The 15,347-nt window shown below is 41.8% G+C and overlaps 1 protein-coding gene across 1 annotated transcript in view; it reads right to left on the bottom strand.

Annotated features, from left to right (window-relative positions):
• ltbp1 (latent transforming growth factor beta binding protein 1) overlaps window positions 1-15,347 on the bottom strand; it is a 300,540-nt gene that overhangs the window by 61,435 nt on the left and 223,758 nt on the right. Inside the window, exons 18-19 of the mRNA XM_036130647.1 lie at window positions 13,904-14,029; window positions 11,710-11,838 (exon numbers count right to left, since the gene is read on the bottom strand). Coding sequence (XP_035986540.1) covers window positions 11,710-11,838; window positions 13,904-14,029 — 255 coding nt within the window. The remainder of the gene's footprint in view (window positions 1-11,709; window positions 11,839-13,903; window positions 14,030-15,347) is intronic.

Here is a 15,347-nt window from a genome sequence, read left to right as displayed (position 1 = left end):
CTGCTTCAGCAGAGAACCTCTCGTCGCCCAGAGAACATGTCCTGGCAGATCAGGTTAAGTTTGCTGTCTTAACCTCATAATCAGATGCAGGAAGAAGGATCCTGCATGCCAAAAAAAGTTTTGTTACATTTCTCCTCAGCACACAGGGAAGAGAACACCAGATTCCGCTGAAAGCCAGCAGCAGAGCTCATGTTGAATGCTCACGAGGGAAATTGCTTAAATCGGACTGCAACGGGGTCAAAGACTGTCTCCAGGGACAAGGCCTCCGACTCGACCACGTGGCTGCAGAGCCCAGTGCTAGCCTGCCAAGAAGAAACCATTGATTCTCCCTGCCTTCAATGCTCCTTTCATGAATGGCCAAAACTGGACAGAACTGACAGGAGACAAAGGACAGGTTTGGGCAGCGAGCTGAGGGTGAAGTTAAAAGGTTTATTGGGAAATGTTTTGTAAACCATGGTGTTTAGAACAAAAGGGCTAACCGTTAGCTTGCGCTAGCCAAACTGCTATTAGCCTTGCTAACATCCGGTTTCAGACATTTCAAAAGGAGTTCGTTTTAAAGCATAAAGCGTAACTGTTCTGATCCACCATCCTTCGATGGTGCTATGAGCCTTATACCAGCATTACTATCGAATATTAATGTTGGTAAAGGCAATTTTGATAACTTTATGTTGTAACCTCTTAGCCACCAATTTGCTACAGCGACCCCTAGCGCCCGGAGGTAGAATCGCATTGTGATTGTGTCGCACAGCACTGCCTCCCAATGCAAATGCATGGGCAGGGCCCATTACTATTCACCTCTAAACGCGTCCCTTTTTTATTCTTTACTTCCATTTCCGTCACGATTAATGCGGCCCGAACCGTAGCATGCACCCCCACAAAATAGGTATCAAAACGTCCGGCTCGATTACCCGATGTGTGCTACTACTTTTATTGGGGTTTTGAGTTACCATGGCAAGGAAATAACAAAAAAACACCCCCAAAAAACCCATAGGAATAAATGGAGTCGGGTAGAAAGAAAGCCTAAAAAAGCCTCCAAATGAACATTTTCAACGCTGTACTGTGTCGTCATGCTTTCACCTACGAACACCGTTTAACTTCCAGTTTGTAGATATATCTGTGAACTACTCAGAAGTGAAAATGGGATGTGGATATCTTTTATCGTCTCTTCACAGTTACTCCTCAAAGCTCATGTCCAAAAATCAGCGAAATCATCGTTTACAATGAAAGTCAATGACGGAATTCTCCAACCGCTAGAGTGGCCCACTCTAGCTTTTTTAAAGATTTCAAAACTCCGAACAACTTGAGCTTACTCGCTCAATTTTCACTCTACGTAGACAATCATTCACTCTACGTAGACATTATACATCAACACGTAGGTATTTTTGTCAGGAGTCGGGAAATGTAACCCTCATTGGTGTGGCATTTATAGATTTTTCGCAAATCACCTCAGAGCGACACAAACCCGAAACCTCCCCCATTCATTTCCTATGGAGCGGTTTTGAAAAATGAGGTATGAAAATCCAAAACATCACATGTTTCGCATCGTCGCTACTCCTAAACCGTTTATGTACAGGCATGAGACTTTCACACATGAATGTCCCAACCCTTCTGGCACTCACAAAAAAGGAATTTTGTGGATAACTGTTACGGTTTTGCCGCAGGAACAATTTGTTTGGGAGTAGCGAATGTGCAAAATCCTAAAAACGCTGTGGAGCTGCATTTTTCCACATCATCCACTTTTTTACATCGTCCCTGTGCCTACACCGATTCTTGTACAAACATAAAAATGAGCACCATAGTCCTCAAAAGCCTGCTGATACTCACGGTGAAAGAATTATTTTGATATCTCTTATACTTTTTCAGCTACAGCGATTTCTTCAGGACCGTTTTTAGAGGATTTATGAAAATCCATAAAAATCCCCCTTGTATCATAATTTTTTACGCCTTTATTAAACTTTTTCCAGCAAAAACCGATAGCTTGTCTTCTTCCCCTATCCGTTAGGAAATAAACGCATAAAAAATTACGTCGCTACCAGTTACGGATCAGGAGATATGGAGCGTTGTTCGGAGCAAAGTTCTCCATTATAATCCAATGGGACTTATTGTGAGCAAAGTGTGTGCACTTCTGTAGACAGGCCCGCTGCAGGTGTGTCAGTGAGTTTCCATGACGACGGAACTCTGAGGGCCAGAGGGAGAAGCTCCATTGGGATACAATGGCAACTTTTGACGCCCGCTGCAGCGGCTGTGATTAATGTAGGAATCTGAAATTCGCACAGTCACTTCCTCTTAACATTTTAAAATTTTCAAGTGACTTTCAGCCCTGTGACAGTTTTCTGTGCCATTTGGGATTTTACATGCTTTCCTATTGGGCCTTTGCTTCCAACGGGACCTGGCATGATGCCCAGACACGACCCAATTGGCCAATACAGCACCACCCACCTGTGGGAAATGGTGCTACACATAATTTTGGTCAAATGTTGAGTTCTGGGCCCACATTTGGTGAGGCTGAGTTGCTAAAGGAGGCCATTTAAAGTAGCTGTTATTAAATTAAAGTAGCTGTTATTAAACCTTTACTTAAGAAACCATCTCTTGATCAAGATGAGTTAGTAAATTACAGACCTATATCTAATCTTCTTTTCTTATCTAAAATTCTTGAGAAAGTAGTTGCTAATCAACTATGTGAACATTTACAAAGTAATGACCTACTTGAGGAGTTTCAGTCAGGCTTCAGAGCTCATCATAGCACTGAAACAGCTCTGGTGAAGGTCACCAATGATATTCTCATGGCCTCAGATAATGGACTTGTGTCTATACTTGTCCTGTTAGATCTCAGTGCTACATTTGATACAGTTGATCACAATATTCTCCTACAAAGACTTGAGCATACTGTAGGGATTAAGGGAAAAGCATTAGGCTGGTTTAAATCCTATCTGTCGGACAGATTCCAGTTAGTTCACGTTAATAATAAATCTTCCTCAAACTCTAGGGTCACTTGTGGAGTACCACAGGGTTCAGTCCTTGGACCAATTCTATTTACTATATATATGCTTCCGATTGGCAAAATTATCAGACAGCATGGGATTAATTTCCACTGTTATGCTGATGACACTCAGCTATATTTATCCATAAATCCTGATGAATCCAATCAGTTACTTCGACTGCAGTCATGTCTTGATGACATCAAAAGCTGGATGACTTTAAATTTCCTGCATTTAAATTCTGACAAGACAGAAGTTGTAATCTTTGGGCCAGAGTCTTCAAAAAATAAAGTTCTTAATCAATCACTTAATCTGGATGGCATTAACTTGGCCTCTGGTAATTAAGTTAAAAATCTTGGTGTTGTTTTCGACCAAGACATGTCATTTAAATCCCATATTAAACAGATTTCCAGAGTTTCCTTTTTTCACCTCCGGAATATCGCCAAAATTAGAAACATTCTGTCCAGGAGTGATGCTGAAAAACTAGTCCATGCATTTGTTACTTCAAGGCTGGACTATTGTAATTCTTTACTATCAGGAAGTCCACAAAATGCAGTTCAAAGTCTTCAGCTGATTCAAAATGCTGCGGCAAGAGTCCTGATGAAAATCAACAAGAGGGATCATATTTCTCCAATTTTAGCCTCCCTTCATTGGCTTTCTGTTAAATCAAGAATAGAATTTAAAATTCTCCTTCTAACGTATAAAGCCCTTAATAATCAAGCTCCATCATATATCAGAGCTCTGATTACCCCGTATGTTCCTAACAGAGCACTTCGCTCTCAGACTGCAGGTCTGCTGGTGGTTCCTAGAGTCTCTAAAAGTAGAATGGGAGGCAGATCCTTTAGCTATCAGGCTCCTCTCCTGTGGAACCAACTCCCGGTTTTGGTCCGTGAGGCAGACACCCTATCTATTTTTAAGACTAATGTTAAAACTTTCCTTTTTGACAAAGCTTATAGTTAGAGTGGCTCATACCCTGAGCTATCTCTATAGTTGTGCTGTGATAGGCCTAGGCTGCTGGAGGACATCAGGGTCTAATTTTCTCACTCTACTGATTTCTACTGTTCTTCAGTCTACTGTTCTCCAGTTTTGCATTGTATTACATTGAAATGACTGTCGTCATTTCAGCTTTTAACTTTTTGCTCTCTCTCTTTTTCTTCATAGTAGGTACACCTGGTCTGGCGTTCTGTTAACTGTGACATCATCCAGAGAAGACGGCTCACCCGCTACTACCATCTAATGTAGAACAGATTACTAGATCAATGTGTGCTTCTGTGCTTTTTTGTCTCTCTTGTTGTGTCTCTGCTCTGTCTTCCGTAACCCCAGTCGGTCGAGGCAGATGACCGTTCATACTGAGCCCGGTTCTGCCGGAGGTTTTCCTTCCCGTTAATGGGGAGTTTTTCTTCCCACTGTCGCTTCATGCTTGCTCAGTATGAGGGATTGCAGCAAAGCCATGTACAATGCGTACGACTCTCCTCGTGGCTCTACGGTTCCCCAGGAGTGAATGCTGCTTGTCGGGACTTTGATGCAATCAACTGGTTTCCTTATATAGGACATTTTTTGACCAATCTGTATAATCTGACCCAATCTGTATAATAGGATTGAACTTGATTTTGTAAAGTGCCTTGAGATGACATGTTTCATGATTTGGCGCTATATAAATAAAATTTAATTGAATTGAATCTGACCCATGAACTTTGGTCACGATTGGTGACATTAAGTACTGGCACCCCTTTTTGAGGTACTTCCCAGTACAGGATTTGGACCAAACTGACAGAGTACAATCAGCCGGTGATACTGAACACAACCCCGTTAGCGGCTAAGTGTTAGCATGTTGCTAACTGGAAGTAGATCTAGGAAGGTCTCACCAACTTCTGCTTCACATAGTCTGTTCTGCCTTTAGAGAGAAAGCTCCACAAGAAATTTGGGCTATGTCGCATAAAGTATCTCCAATCTATGAGGTGTCAAACATCCAGTGCTTTTCAATGGGGGAGGAAGCCCCTTATATGCCCAGACATGCATGTCCATATATGGTGCTGCAGTATAGCTCAGATGGAAAGTGTAGGCTTTGCATGCAAGAGGTCATGGGATCGAATCTTGGTGTGGGAGACTAAGAATTTGTATTATAATCCCCACAGTGTGTATATTAAAACATGTGTGCTGATCCCATGAAGTATTTTTTTTGTACCTCCCACCATTTTGAGTTACCATGGCAACATTATAAACAACGTAGTTTCTCCCTATTTCAGGCACTTCCCAGTACAGGATTTGGACCAAACTAACAGAGCACACTCACCCAGTGATACCAAACACAACCATCTTAGCGGCTAACGGTTGGCATGTTGCTAACCGGAAGTAGCTCTAGGAAGCTTGTACAAACTTCTGCTTGACAGATTTGGTGAATTTTAGGATTTTCTCCCTTTTTAGGCACTTCTCAGTACAGGATTTCAACCAAACTAACTGAGTAACATCACCCGGTGATACTGAGCACAACCATGTTAGCGGCTAACGGTTAGCATGTTGCTAACCGCAAGTAGCTCTAGGAAGTTCCTAACAACTTCTGCTTAGCCAGGGTTCTTCTGCCTTTACAGACAGAGAGGGCTGCAGCTGTCAGTGACTCTCCATGACAGCGCTGCTAGCAAGAGGCTCCTAGGAGGTCTATTGACTTGACATGGCACCTTTCAACGGCCGTTGCGAGGGCTGTGAAGACCGTAGGAAGCTGAAATTTGCAGTGCTGCTTCCTGTTGCTATTTCTGACTGTACGGTACTTACCACGTGGCAGGCGCCTTGCTAAATTTCTTCAGAAATTTTCTAGTGATCAACTACTCTTGTTTTTTCTTTTGTTTTGTTTTTTTGCATGTAAATAGTTCCTTAGCTTAGCTTTTTTATCTTCATTTTGCTAAGTAGTTTAGTTAAGTTTCACTAGCCTAGTAGAGAGGATTTGTTAATCGAAATATTGTGTTAATTCAGGTAAACAGCATTACACATTGATGTTCTCTGGATGTTAAATTCTTGAACTTGAAAAGAAGATGTCACTCCTTTATTCTATGTGTGTGCAGGTTTTGCTGTTAAAAGAACGCTAGTGCTCGAATTCATCCCTTTCAACCATTGTCTTGATATCAGCTTAAGACCTGATCATCACCAGACAATACTTAACAGACATTAAATAACTTTGAACAGTGTATAATTGCACAGCAACCTGAACCTCCAAAAGCATCTAAACACAATTACAAAGTCAGCCTCTGTCACCTGAAGGTTAAAGGACTAAAATCTCAGCAGGATCTGGAAAAACTAATCAATGCCTTTATTTTTAGTAGAATTGATTACTGCAACGGTGTTTTCAAAGGTCTGCCTAAAAAGTGTATCAGACAGCTGCAGCTGTTAAGCATTAATTTGTCTGCTGCTTTTTGCCAGCCATCTCTCCTGGCTTTAGCAGACTTTGAGTTGTTCCCTGTTGTTTTAATTAATGACTCAAATTCGGCATAACCTTCCATTAAAGGCTCGTGTTCTGCTTGGGAGAAAAACTGTGGGCGTTCTTTGGCCATGCTGAATAGACTATAAATACTTCTGTTAGTCTATAAATCCCTGATTGGCTTAGCACCTAAATACATTACAGACTTGTTATCAGTGTATCAACCCTCCAGACCACTCAGGTCTTCCGGCTCCAGCCTACTCTGCATACCTAGAACCAGAACCAGACATGGAGAAGCAGCATTTAGTTCCTATGCTCCACTTATCTGGAACAAACTTCCAGGAAACTGTAAAAGTGCTAAAAGCCTGCGTTCCTGAGTTCAACATTAAAAACATTTGTTTAGGACTGCCTTTGACTGTTCTAGTTAAACTATTAACTATTAGTTCAAGTTTGTAGTCCAACAATTTAAAAAAATATTTGCTTTCAGTTTCAAATTTCCTACGTTTTATTCCAACTGTTTTTTTTTTACTTTCTTTTATCCTGTTTTTATGTTCCTATGTTTTAATCATCTAAAGCACTTTGTCCTTGTACTAAAGTGTGCTATACAAATAAATATGCCTTGCCTGTAATGTACACACATATACTATGATCTTGGTGGCTGTGGTCTGTATGTATATGTGTTATAAGCAGTGTGCGATTTGCAAAAAAAATTCATTTCAAGTGTTTTATAAAACATCATCCGCAAAAAGTTCATCCTGTAACATTACCATGGCTGTTTGTCCCGTCATCTACTCTTTACACTTTCTGTTGATTTTCTGGCCGAAATATGACAAAATACTTTGTTGACGTCCATGCTGCCACACGTTCTCATTCATTACTTGGTTAGCTAGCAGTTGCTCTTTCAGGTAAATAGCTAGATCCAGTAGGTTAGACTATTGTTTTTAAACTTGCGCCATCTACTGTCTGGACTCGGGAGTGGATATTAGTTTACTTCAATCGCTTCAAGCAGAAAACGTATTAATACTCTTTAAAAACAGACAACAAAAAATTTAATTAACAAATATGAAGGACACAAGACATTTATTTATATTAGGGCTGTCAAAAGATTCAAAATTTGAATTTGAATCGATTAATCACGTAATGTTGATAGTTAACTCGAGATTAATTGCAAATTAATCGCATGTTTTATCCTTTTATTTCTAAAAAGTGTAATAGCCTGTTTTGGCATTTTAATATGCAATTTTACAATAAATGACACTAATAAAATATATGCTTGTACAAAAAATGTTTTTATTTTGTTATTTTTCAAGCACTTTTGAGAATTGGAATGAAAACATCCTAGTGCCAAACGTTAGACTCTGGACTATGATGGCTAAATGACTAATCATGACGCCCTGATGTTTACACAATGTGTAAATAAATTTGTAAATAAATACCTATTTTCATGCCGATATATTTTTTTGGCTCTTAAACAAAGATAGACATGGTATTAGGCATATACATATAAATTAATAAAAATGTTAAATTTCAATAAAGTCATAAGTTTTATTGTTTGTTTTTTCACTCTCTCTCACACATCTAATTCTGAGCTTTCACACCAACAACAATATTTTTGCATGCTGTTTATATCCATATTCATACAGTTTAAGCCTGGAAAAAGGTTTTAAATTTCCAGGTCATTCCAGTCTTACACTTTGCTTGCAACTGGGCAGGAGCTTAATACCCTGAAAGAGACTGTTTAGGAACTGTTTATTAACTCCAGGTCCTTCGTTTGGCAACGTAATTCAGCCTTAGTTTGTCAAATACAGAGAAAACAAATTAATAGGCATTAAAGCACGGTTTATGGGTAGGGTTTCTGCAATGTTATCAGCATGTTAAAAACTCATCTTCAGGACCAATGTCTGCTCAAAATGGTGATCTGCACCAAGTAATCTACTTTCAGCAGTTATCACCGGTTATTGCACCGTAAACTGCAGAAAATACGTGCAGAGTTGCTCTGTCTGCCTTTACTACCGTCGGCTCCTATGGCGGAGGGATATTTCAGCTGGATACAAAGTGTCTAGTGGAGGCAGGTCTCTTAATAACCGCTGTTTTGTCACTTATTTTAGAGCCCAAATAAGCGATCTCACTTTCAGAAAGGTGCCCAAAAAAACGCAACCCGTGACTCATGAAATTTACAAGCGCCTTTAGAATAAAACAAGTCCAAAGTCGCATGAAATAAACAGTCTGTGCAACAGTAAGCACGGGTCTGTTTTGCTACAGTCTCTAGCACTCTTGAAACTACAGAAAGCGGCGAGGATAAAAGAAACATAGTCCGGAGAGCACGGCGGGGATAAAACATTAGGGAATGGTGTGTGTGTTTTGATGCACAATTAACGGCGACAAAAAAAAATGTTAGCGTTGTGGTCTAACAAAGTTAAAGGCATACTATGCAACATTTTTCAGTTAATTAATATGTTCCATACCGTTTTGGATGATTAAATGAGTCATTTCAGGTTGAACTAAGGTTTTCTCGGCCGCCCTGGTGGTCTGTGGGGGAAATACCGCACTTGCAATTGCAGGAGCAGTCGGCCCGCATTCACAGGCTCAGTAGTCTCATGTGCATCGCGAGAGTCGGTCTTGCTTTACGGGGCGAGAACTGCTACACGCCCGCAGTGAAAGGTGTGCTCCTTGGTAGCGCAGTGGCGATATTTGTGCAGTTATCATGGCAGAACCAGCGAGAAAACAGCGAAAGCCCATGTCGGAGCAGGCAAGAAAGAGGAAAAGGGCTCTGGACAGAGAGAGGAGTCGTACACGAGTGAACATAGAAGGCTGCAAGGCTGACGCGGACCTGGCGTTTCTGCTGATGCGATTGTAAGTAACATTGTAGGGTTTCCCTCACGCTACCGCCTCGCCGACATTCCAAATAAATAATAATAAAAAAATAAATCTAACTCGATATGCGCGCCGCTCCGCTCAGCCGGTGAGCGGGCAAAGTTTGTCTCCCCTCCGCTCTGCTCCGCCGGTCAGCGGTGCAAAGTTTGTCTCCCCTCCGCTCTGCCCCGCCGGTCAGCGGTGCAAAGTTTGTCTCCCCCCCCCCCCCCCGCTCAGCGGTGCAGTTTGTCTCCCTCCTCCCCCACGCCACCCCCCCGCCGCCGCTCCACCCAAATTCCTAGGGGAAACACTGGATTGGAATGGTTTCTCTCTCTCTGTGTGCATGTTCATACTTTCACTGTGTTAGTCATTGTTTGTACTGCCGTTTTTTCCACGTTTCGTTGCGTTCGCCTGTCTGCTAAGCTCAAAACAACCGCGCCTGGCTTGACGGAGGAACCAGAACAGCTGAGCATCTTTATGACAGTGCACTTTTACTTTCGCCCTCTGGGGGGAGCCTCGCTGGAATATCAACCCCGGTTGCATAGTATACCTTTAACACGTTAACGCGTTAATAACGCGTTAATAACGTGTTAATAACGCGTTAAAAGCTGACAGCCCTAATTTATATACCATCCATCCATCCATCCATTTTCCAAACCGCTTTATCCCTCATGGGGTCGCGGGGGGTGCTGGTGCCTATCTCCAGCGTTCACTGGGCGAGAGGCGGGGTACACCCTGTCGCAGGGTGTACCCCGCAGGGCAACACATAGACAGACAGGACAAACAACCATTCACGCACACACTCACACCTAAGGACAATTTAGAGAAGCCAATTAACCTAACAGTCATGTTTTTGGTCTGTGGGAGGAAGCCGGAGTACCCGGAGAGAACCCACGCATGCACAGGGAGAACATGCAAACTCCATGCAGAAAGACCCAGAGGTGTACTCGAACCCAGGACCTTCTTGCTGCAAGGCAACAGCGCTACCCACTGCGCCACTGTGCAATTTATATACATTTTAAAAAATCCATAATATTACTTATCCAGACCAGAAGGGGGAGGAATGTATCCCCCCCAGGGATAAAACATGAATGACCAGAGGGGGGGACGTCACAAACAGAGGGAGGGGGGGGGGGGTAAATCTCCCCCACCCCACCCCAGCAAATCGCACCCAGGTTATAAGGATTATGGGCGTATCTTTATATAGACTTCAGAGTATTATAAACTTATATGAGAAATCACAAAGACTATTTTCATTAAGAAATATAGGAAGGAGAAGGGTATGAATGAATATTTTTTTCTTTTTTTTCCTTCTTCATACTCCACTATCTATCTATCTATCTATCTATCTATCTATCTATCTATCTATCTATCTATCTATCTATCTATCTATCTATCTATGTGTTACATTTATTATTTTTTTAGATTCTCTGAAATAAATGATTAATTCATAACTCACTGGCCAAACAGAGTTAACTTGCATCTGGAGAAAAGGGTTCATGGAGTGCTGCATTAGCTTTGAGACTATTATAATCAATTGATCAATCAATAAATCAGTACATTTTTATTTATATAGCCCTTTGCAAACACAAGGTGACCAAAGTGCTGTACATAAAATCAACATTATAGAAAAATTATTATGAACATAAAAACATAAACACTCTCCCTTAGAGATAGGGTGAGGAGCTCAGTCATCCGGGGAGGACTCAGAGTAGAGCCGCTGCTCCTCCACGTCGAGAGAAGCCAGTTGAGGTGGCTCGGGCATCTGGTCAGGATGCCTCCTGGACGCCTCCCTGGTGAGGTGTTCCGGGCATGTCCCACCGGGAGGAGGCCCAGGGGAAGACCCAGGACACGCTGGAGGGACTATGTCTCCCGGCTGGGAACGACTTGGGATTCCCCCGGAGGAGCTGGCTCAAGTGGCCGGGGAGAGGGATGTCTGGGCCTCCCTACTGAAGCTGCTGCCCCCGCCACCCGACCCCGGATAAGCGGAAGAAGATGGATGGATGGACTCTGCTACTGAATGTTAAAAGCCAGTCTGAATAAACAGGTTTTAAGCCTAGCCTTAAAAACGCCAAAGACAGTTGCAGTACAAATGTTGAGAGGAAGTTTGTTGAGGCAAGAGCCTGGGTCCAGCGAATGAGCAGGCCCAATCACCCCAGCTTTTGTACCTAGCTCTCGAGACTAAAAAGAGCTGGTCCTAAGGCCCTCAAGGCCCTAGTTGGGTTATGAAGGAACAACAGGTCAGACAGGTATGTAAGGTATTTAGAACATATTGTTGAATGCATGTTCCTTCAGATGCTGGGTCTGTCTTTTTAAAGAGAAATTAGTTGGAATAATTGCATAGTGCCACATTTATTCTATGGAATATTTGATCTGATGGCATTTTCCAACCACTACAACTCTAACGAAGTGACATTTATTATTAGTTTGCGGTATATTTGTGTTTGTGTATGGATAGCTGCAGCTTACCATCACAAGAGGGCGTATGGTGGCTGCCAGTGAAGCCACTGTCACACACACACAGATAGGAGCCTTCGGTGTTGAGACATGTACCATGAGGGGAGCAGAGCTCTGTCTCTTCCACACATTCATCCACATCTGTGAAGTTACAAACAAAACCAATGGAGAAAGGAGTTTGGACATGTTTGCCTGGTATTACAGAGCCAGAACACTCAAAGTCCAAGACAGCTGTGGGATCTTAACCTGGCCAGCCAGACTGATAAGGTGTAGTGCTACCCATTCTGCACATCATAAATCTGGGTTTGGTCCCATCGAATACATTGGGGGAAAGGAGGGACATTCAGCAGAACTTTCTGAGCTGATTGGGCAAAGCAACCCCTAGTGCCCACCTACCAAAGGTTGGTTTTAGCCAATCACGGTATCATAGCAAAATATAAGCATCCGGGGTCCGTTCTTTGTACGTCGCTAATTCAGTTAGCTGGATTTGATTGTTGACGATTTGGCATGATCTTGGATCGTTTGGTTCTTCGAAAGTCATCCTGGACTTGCTGTCATAGCAACATGTGCGCAAACTTAAGCCAGCTCTCGAGCAGGATTAGATCACGGCTTTATAAGAGAAGGAGATAGGGAAGTCTGTCGTATCCGTGTCGTCCGTTTTTATGACAGCAACCTGTTGCGGAAGGTGCAAGAATAATTTCAGAGCTTTTCGAATTAATCACGTATTAATTCAATTACACTGGCGCAGCGCGACAGTGTAATTGTAGAGAGATTTTTCTTGGTGGCTGTTATAAACAGACAAACATCATTTAACAGTGGCTTTTAAAGAGGAAAAAGTTGTGTTAGAGCAATAAATAGAAAATATTTAAGTTATTTGTATGATGGTTTGCTTTTTATTTTTATCATATTCAGTAAGATTTGTTCAGGCCATTTTATTGTGAAGTTTAGTTTTACTTTGAAAGGCTTGCTTCCTGTCGAGCCGTATATTGTATTAGAAAAAACTGTGGATGGATTATCTAGACACGGAGCAATACAGTTTTTGACCATGTAAACTGTGTATGACTTGGAAAAGGAACAATTTCATTATATATAGATAAAGAATTTTTTGTTAAAATTCACGGTTTGCACGCGTCCTTTACTTCCAGTGTCTAAGGAATGACACCGATATAGGATCTGTTGCCATAACAAGTGGCTTTTTAAAATAAAGTATAACAATTAAAGGCTACCATTTTGTAGAATGTTCTTGTATTTCACTCTCACTTGTCCCCATGTTCTAGTGGGTCCTGTGGAGGCTCTGACATAAAAGTAAATATGAAATTATTAAAAAGCAAAAATTCATACTGTAGAAAGTGATAGAAACATCTAACATGGACAGTATTTAAGCATTAATTTGTCTGCTGCTTTTTGCCAGTCATCTCTCCTGGCTTTAACAGACTTTGAGGTGTTCCCTGTTGTTTTAAAAAATGACTCAAATTCGGCATAACCTTCCATTAAAAGCTCGTGTTCTGCTTGGGAGAAAAACTGTGCGTGTTCTTTGGCCATGCTGAACAGCCAATAGCAGTGCTGCTGATCATTGTTTCCACTATCGATACATTTCCCCTTTTAAACAAACGCATGAACGCGCAGTTATCTCAGATAACTCAATCCAGCCACACTAATCATAAACAACAGGTGTGTTGGAAGAACCCAATTAGCCGGATCATGGTTAGCCGGATGAAATCATCTTGGATGTCTCATTTGATCTCGGATGTTTTAAGCAACGTACGAAGAACGGGGCCCAGGTGTCATGAGAAACCACAACAAGGTAAGCTGGCCAAGGCACTTCTTGATGTTCTTTCAAAGAATGAATTGTGGATTCTGGAAAACCAGATGTGATAGCAGAAGCTACGCATGCATTCTCCTGTGCTGCCATGTTTATTTTCATTTAGCTGTGGGCTCGGCAACTTTTGCTTTCATCACCGGCCAGAATGATTGAGATGGGAGCGGGAAAAGAGGCATCCTCGTGTGTTTGTGAACGCTCAAATATTGCGAGAGTTCAGCTTTCAGGCAAGGTTAGTGGATCTGACAGCTTTACAGGGATTAAAACTGTGAAGCCACGCAGTTCAAAGGGGAACTTTAACCATCAAAACAAATATACAATAACAAAAACATAAAAAGCTAGTTGTGTGTGTCTGTGAACAGCAGACCTAACAGAGTGACATGTTACCTATACAGCTGGTGCCATTGATCCCTCTGTAACCCTGAGGGCAGGTGCAGGTGTAGGAGCCCATGTTGTTGACACACTCGCCCACAGCCTGACATGGAGAGCTCTCCTCCAGACACTCATCCACATCTGGAATGTAAAAACAGTAGGAGGTGTCAGTTTTTATTGTGTTGTCATTGATTAGTACAATAAACTAGAGGATAAAGGTAGGTACAATAGGTTTGGATTCAGAAATACAGTTGTTTATTTAAAATGTTTAAACAGTTTAAAAAGTGACTCTACTCCTGCATCTACCTCTCAACGTCTGCATCCACTGTACAGGTCCCTCTGTGGTATAAATAGCTAATCATTGTTGTATCAGGTAATGCATCTAGCATAAAAACTCTCCCAAGCCTAGGTGCAACTGGCTGTGGTGATCCCTGAATAAGGGAGCAACCAAAAGCATTTAATCTTTCTTATCTACTATACATAGTACAAGTACCTTGGTAAAATCTTTTATTAGGTTTTCCTCTGGTCTTAGATAAAACCTAAAAAAGGAATCATACTATAAATATCATGTTCCCAAAAACATATTTAAAGGTATATTGGACAATCTTTTTTCAGCTTCCAGTTCCAGGGAGATCATTTTATCTGTTGGTTGTCCCACATGGCAATCATTGTGACATGCTCACCTAACAGCAATGGTGTGCTCGTTCCTTGCTAGTTTTCTCTTGCTGCGCACTTCTAGGGTTTATATATCCAGTGACTTTCTTTTCATTGCAGCTCCGCTGCTCTCATCGTATACTTTGAAAATGGGTGAAAGTTGCAAGAAGCAAAGTGTCTGACAAGTTTATGAGAAGAAAGCTTCAGAAGAAAGACATACGACCAGAGTCTATGTAGGAAATTTTTTCATGTGATCCCCTCAGGAGCAGAAAAGCAGGTAGCATGGTCTTACTTATGCACAGTTATTGAAAAACTGACTTTGGTAATTCTTACCTACATTTTTGGAAAAATCATCCACTGTACCTCTAACACATTTTCAATGGATTGATTCAGCTTGATCCATAGCAATATATAGGATGAAAACACAAAACCAAACACACAAGGTCAGCTCTTTTTCTGCACAAGATCTCTGAATTGAGCCCTTGGGTACATACTTTATTCCTTCCACCAGGGGGTGCATTAATGTGTTATGCCATAATAACACCATGATGAATAATTGATCTCAGATTGAATTCTGAACGGTAGTATGGAGAAGGTAACAAATAATTGTATCAGGCTGCAAACATAAGGAGACAGGCCGGAAGGATGGCCCCTCTCTCTCAGCAAGATGTCAGCTGTGACCACTCCCCACAGATAGTCACAGCACACTTTTGCAGACCCTCTCACTTCTCAGGAGACTTCTACTTCTGGCTGGAGCCCTCAGGGGGGCTCCCACCCAGCTCTTCTCTTCAGACGTCTATCCCTG

Source organism: Fundulus heteroclitus, unplaced genomic scaffold (genome assembly GCF_011125445.2).
Source record: "Fundulus heteroclitus isolate FHET01 unplaced genomic scaffold, MU-UCD_Fhet_4.1 scaffold_37, whole genome shotgun sequence".
Classification (NCBI taxonomy): domain Eukaryota; kingdom Metazoa; phylum Chordata; class Actinopteri; order Cyprinodontiformes; family Fundulidae; genus Fundulus; species Fundulus heteroclitus.
Note: the sequence above shows the minus strand (reverse complement) of the source record. Positions and strands in the feature narration are given on the sequence as shown.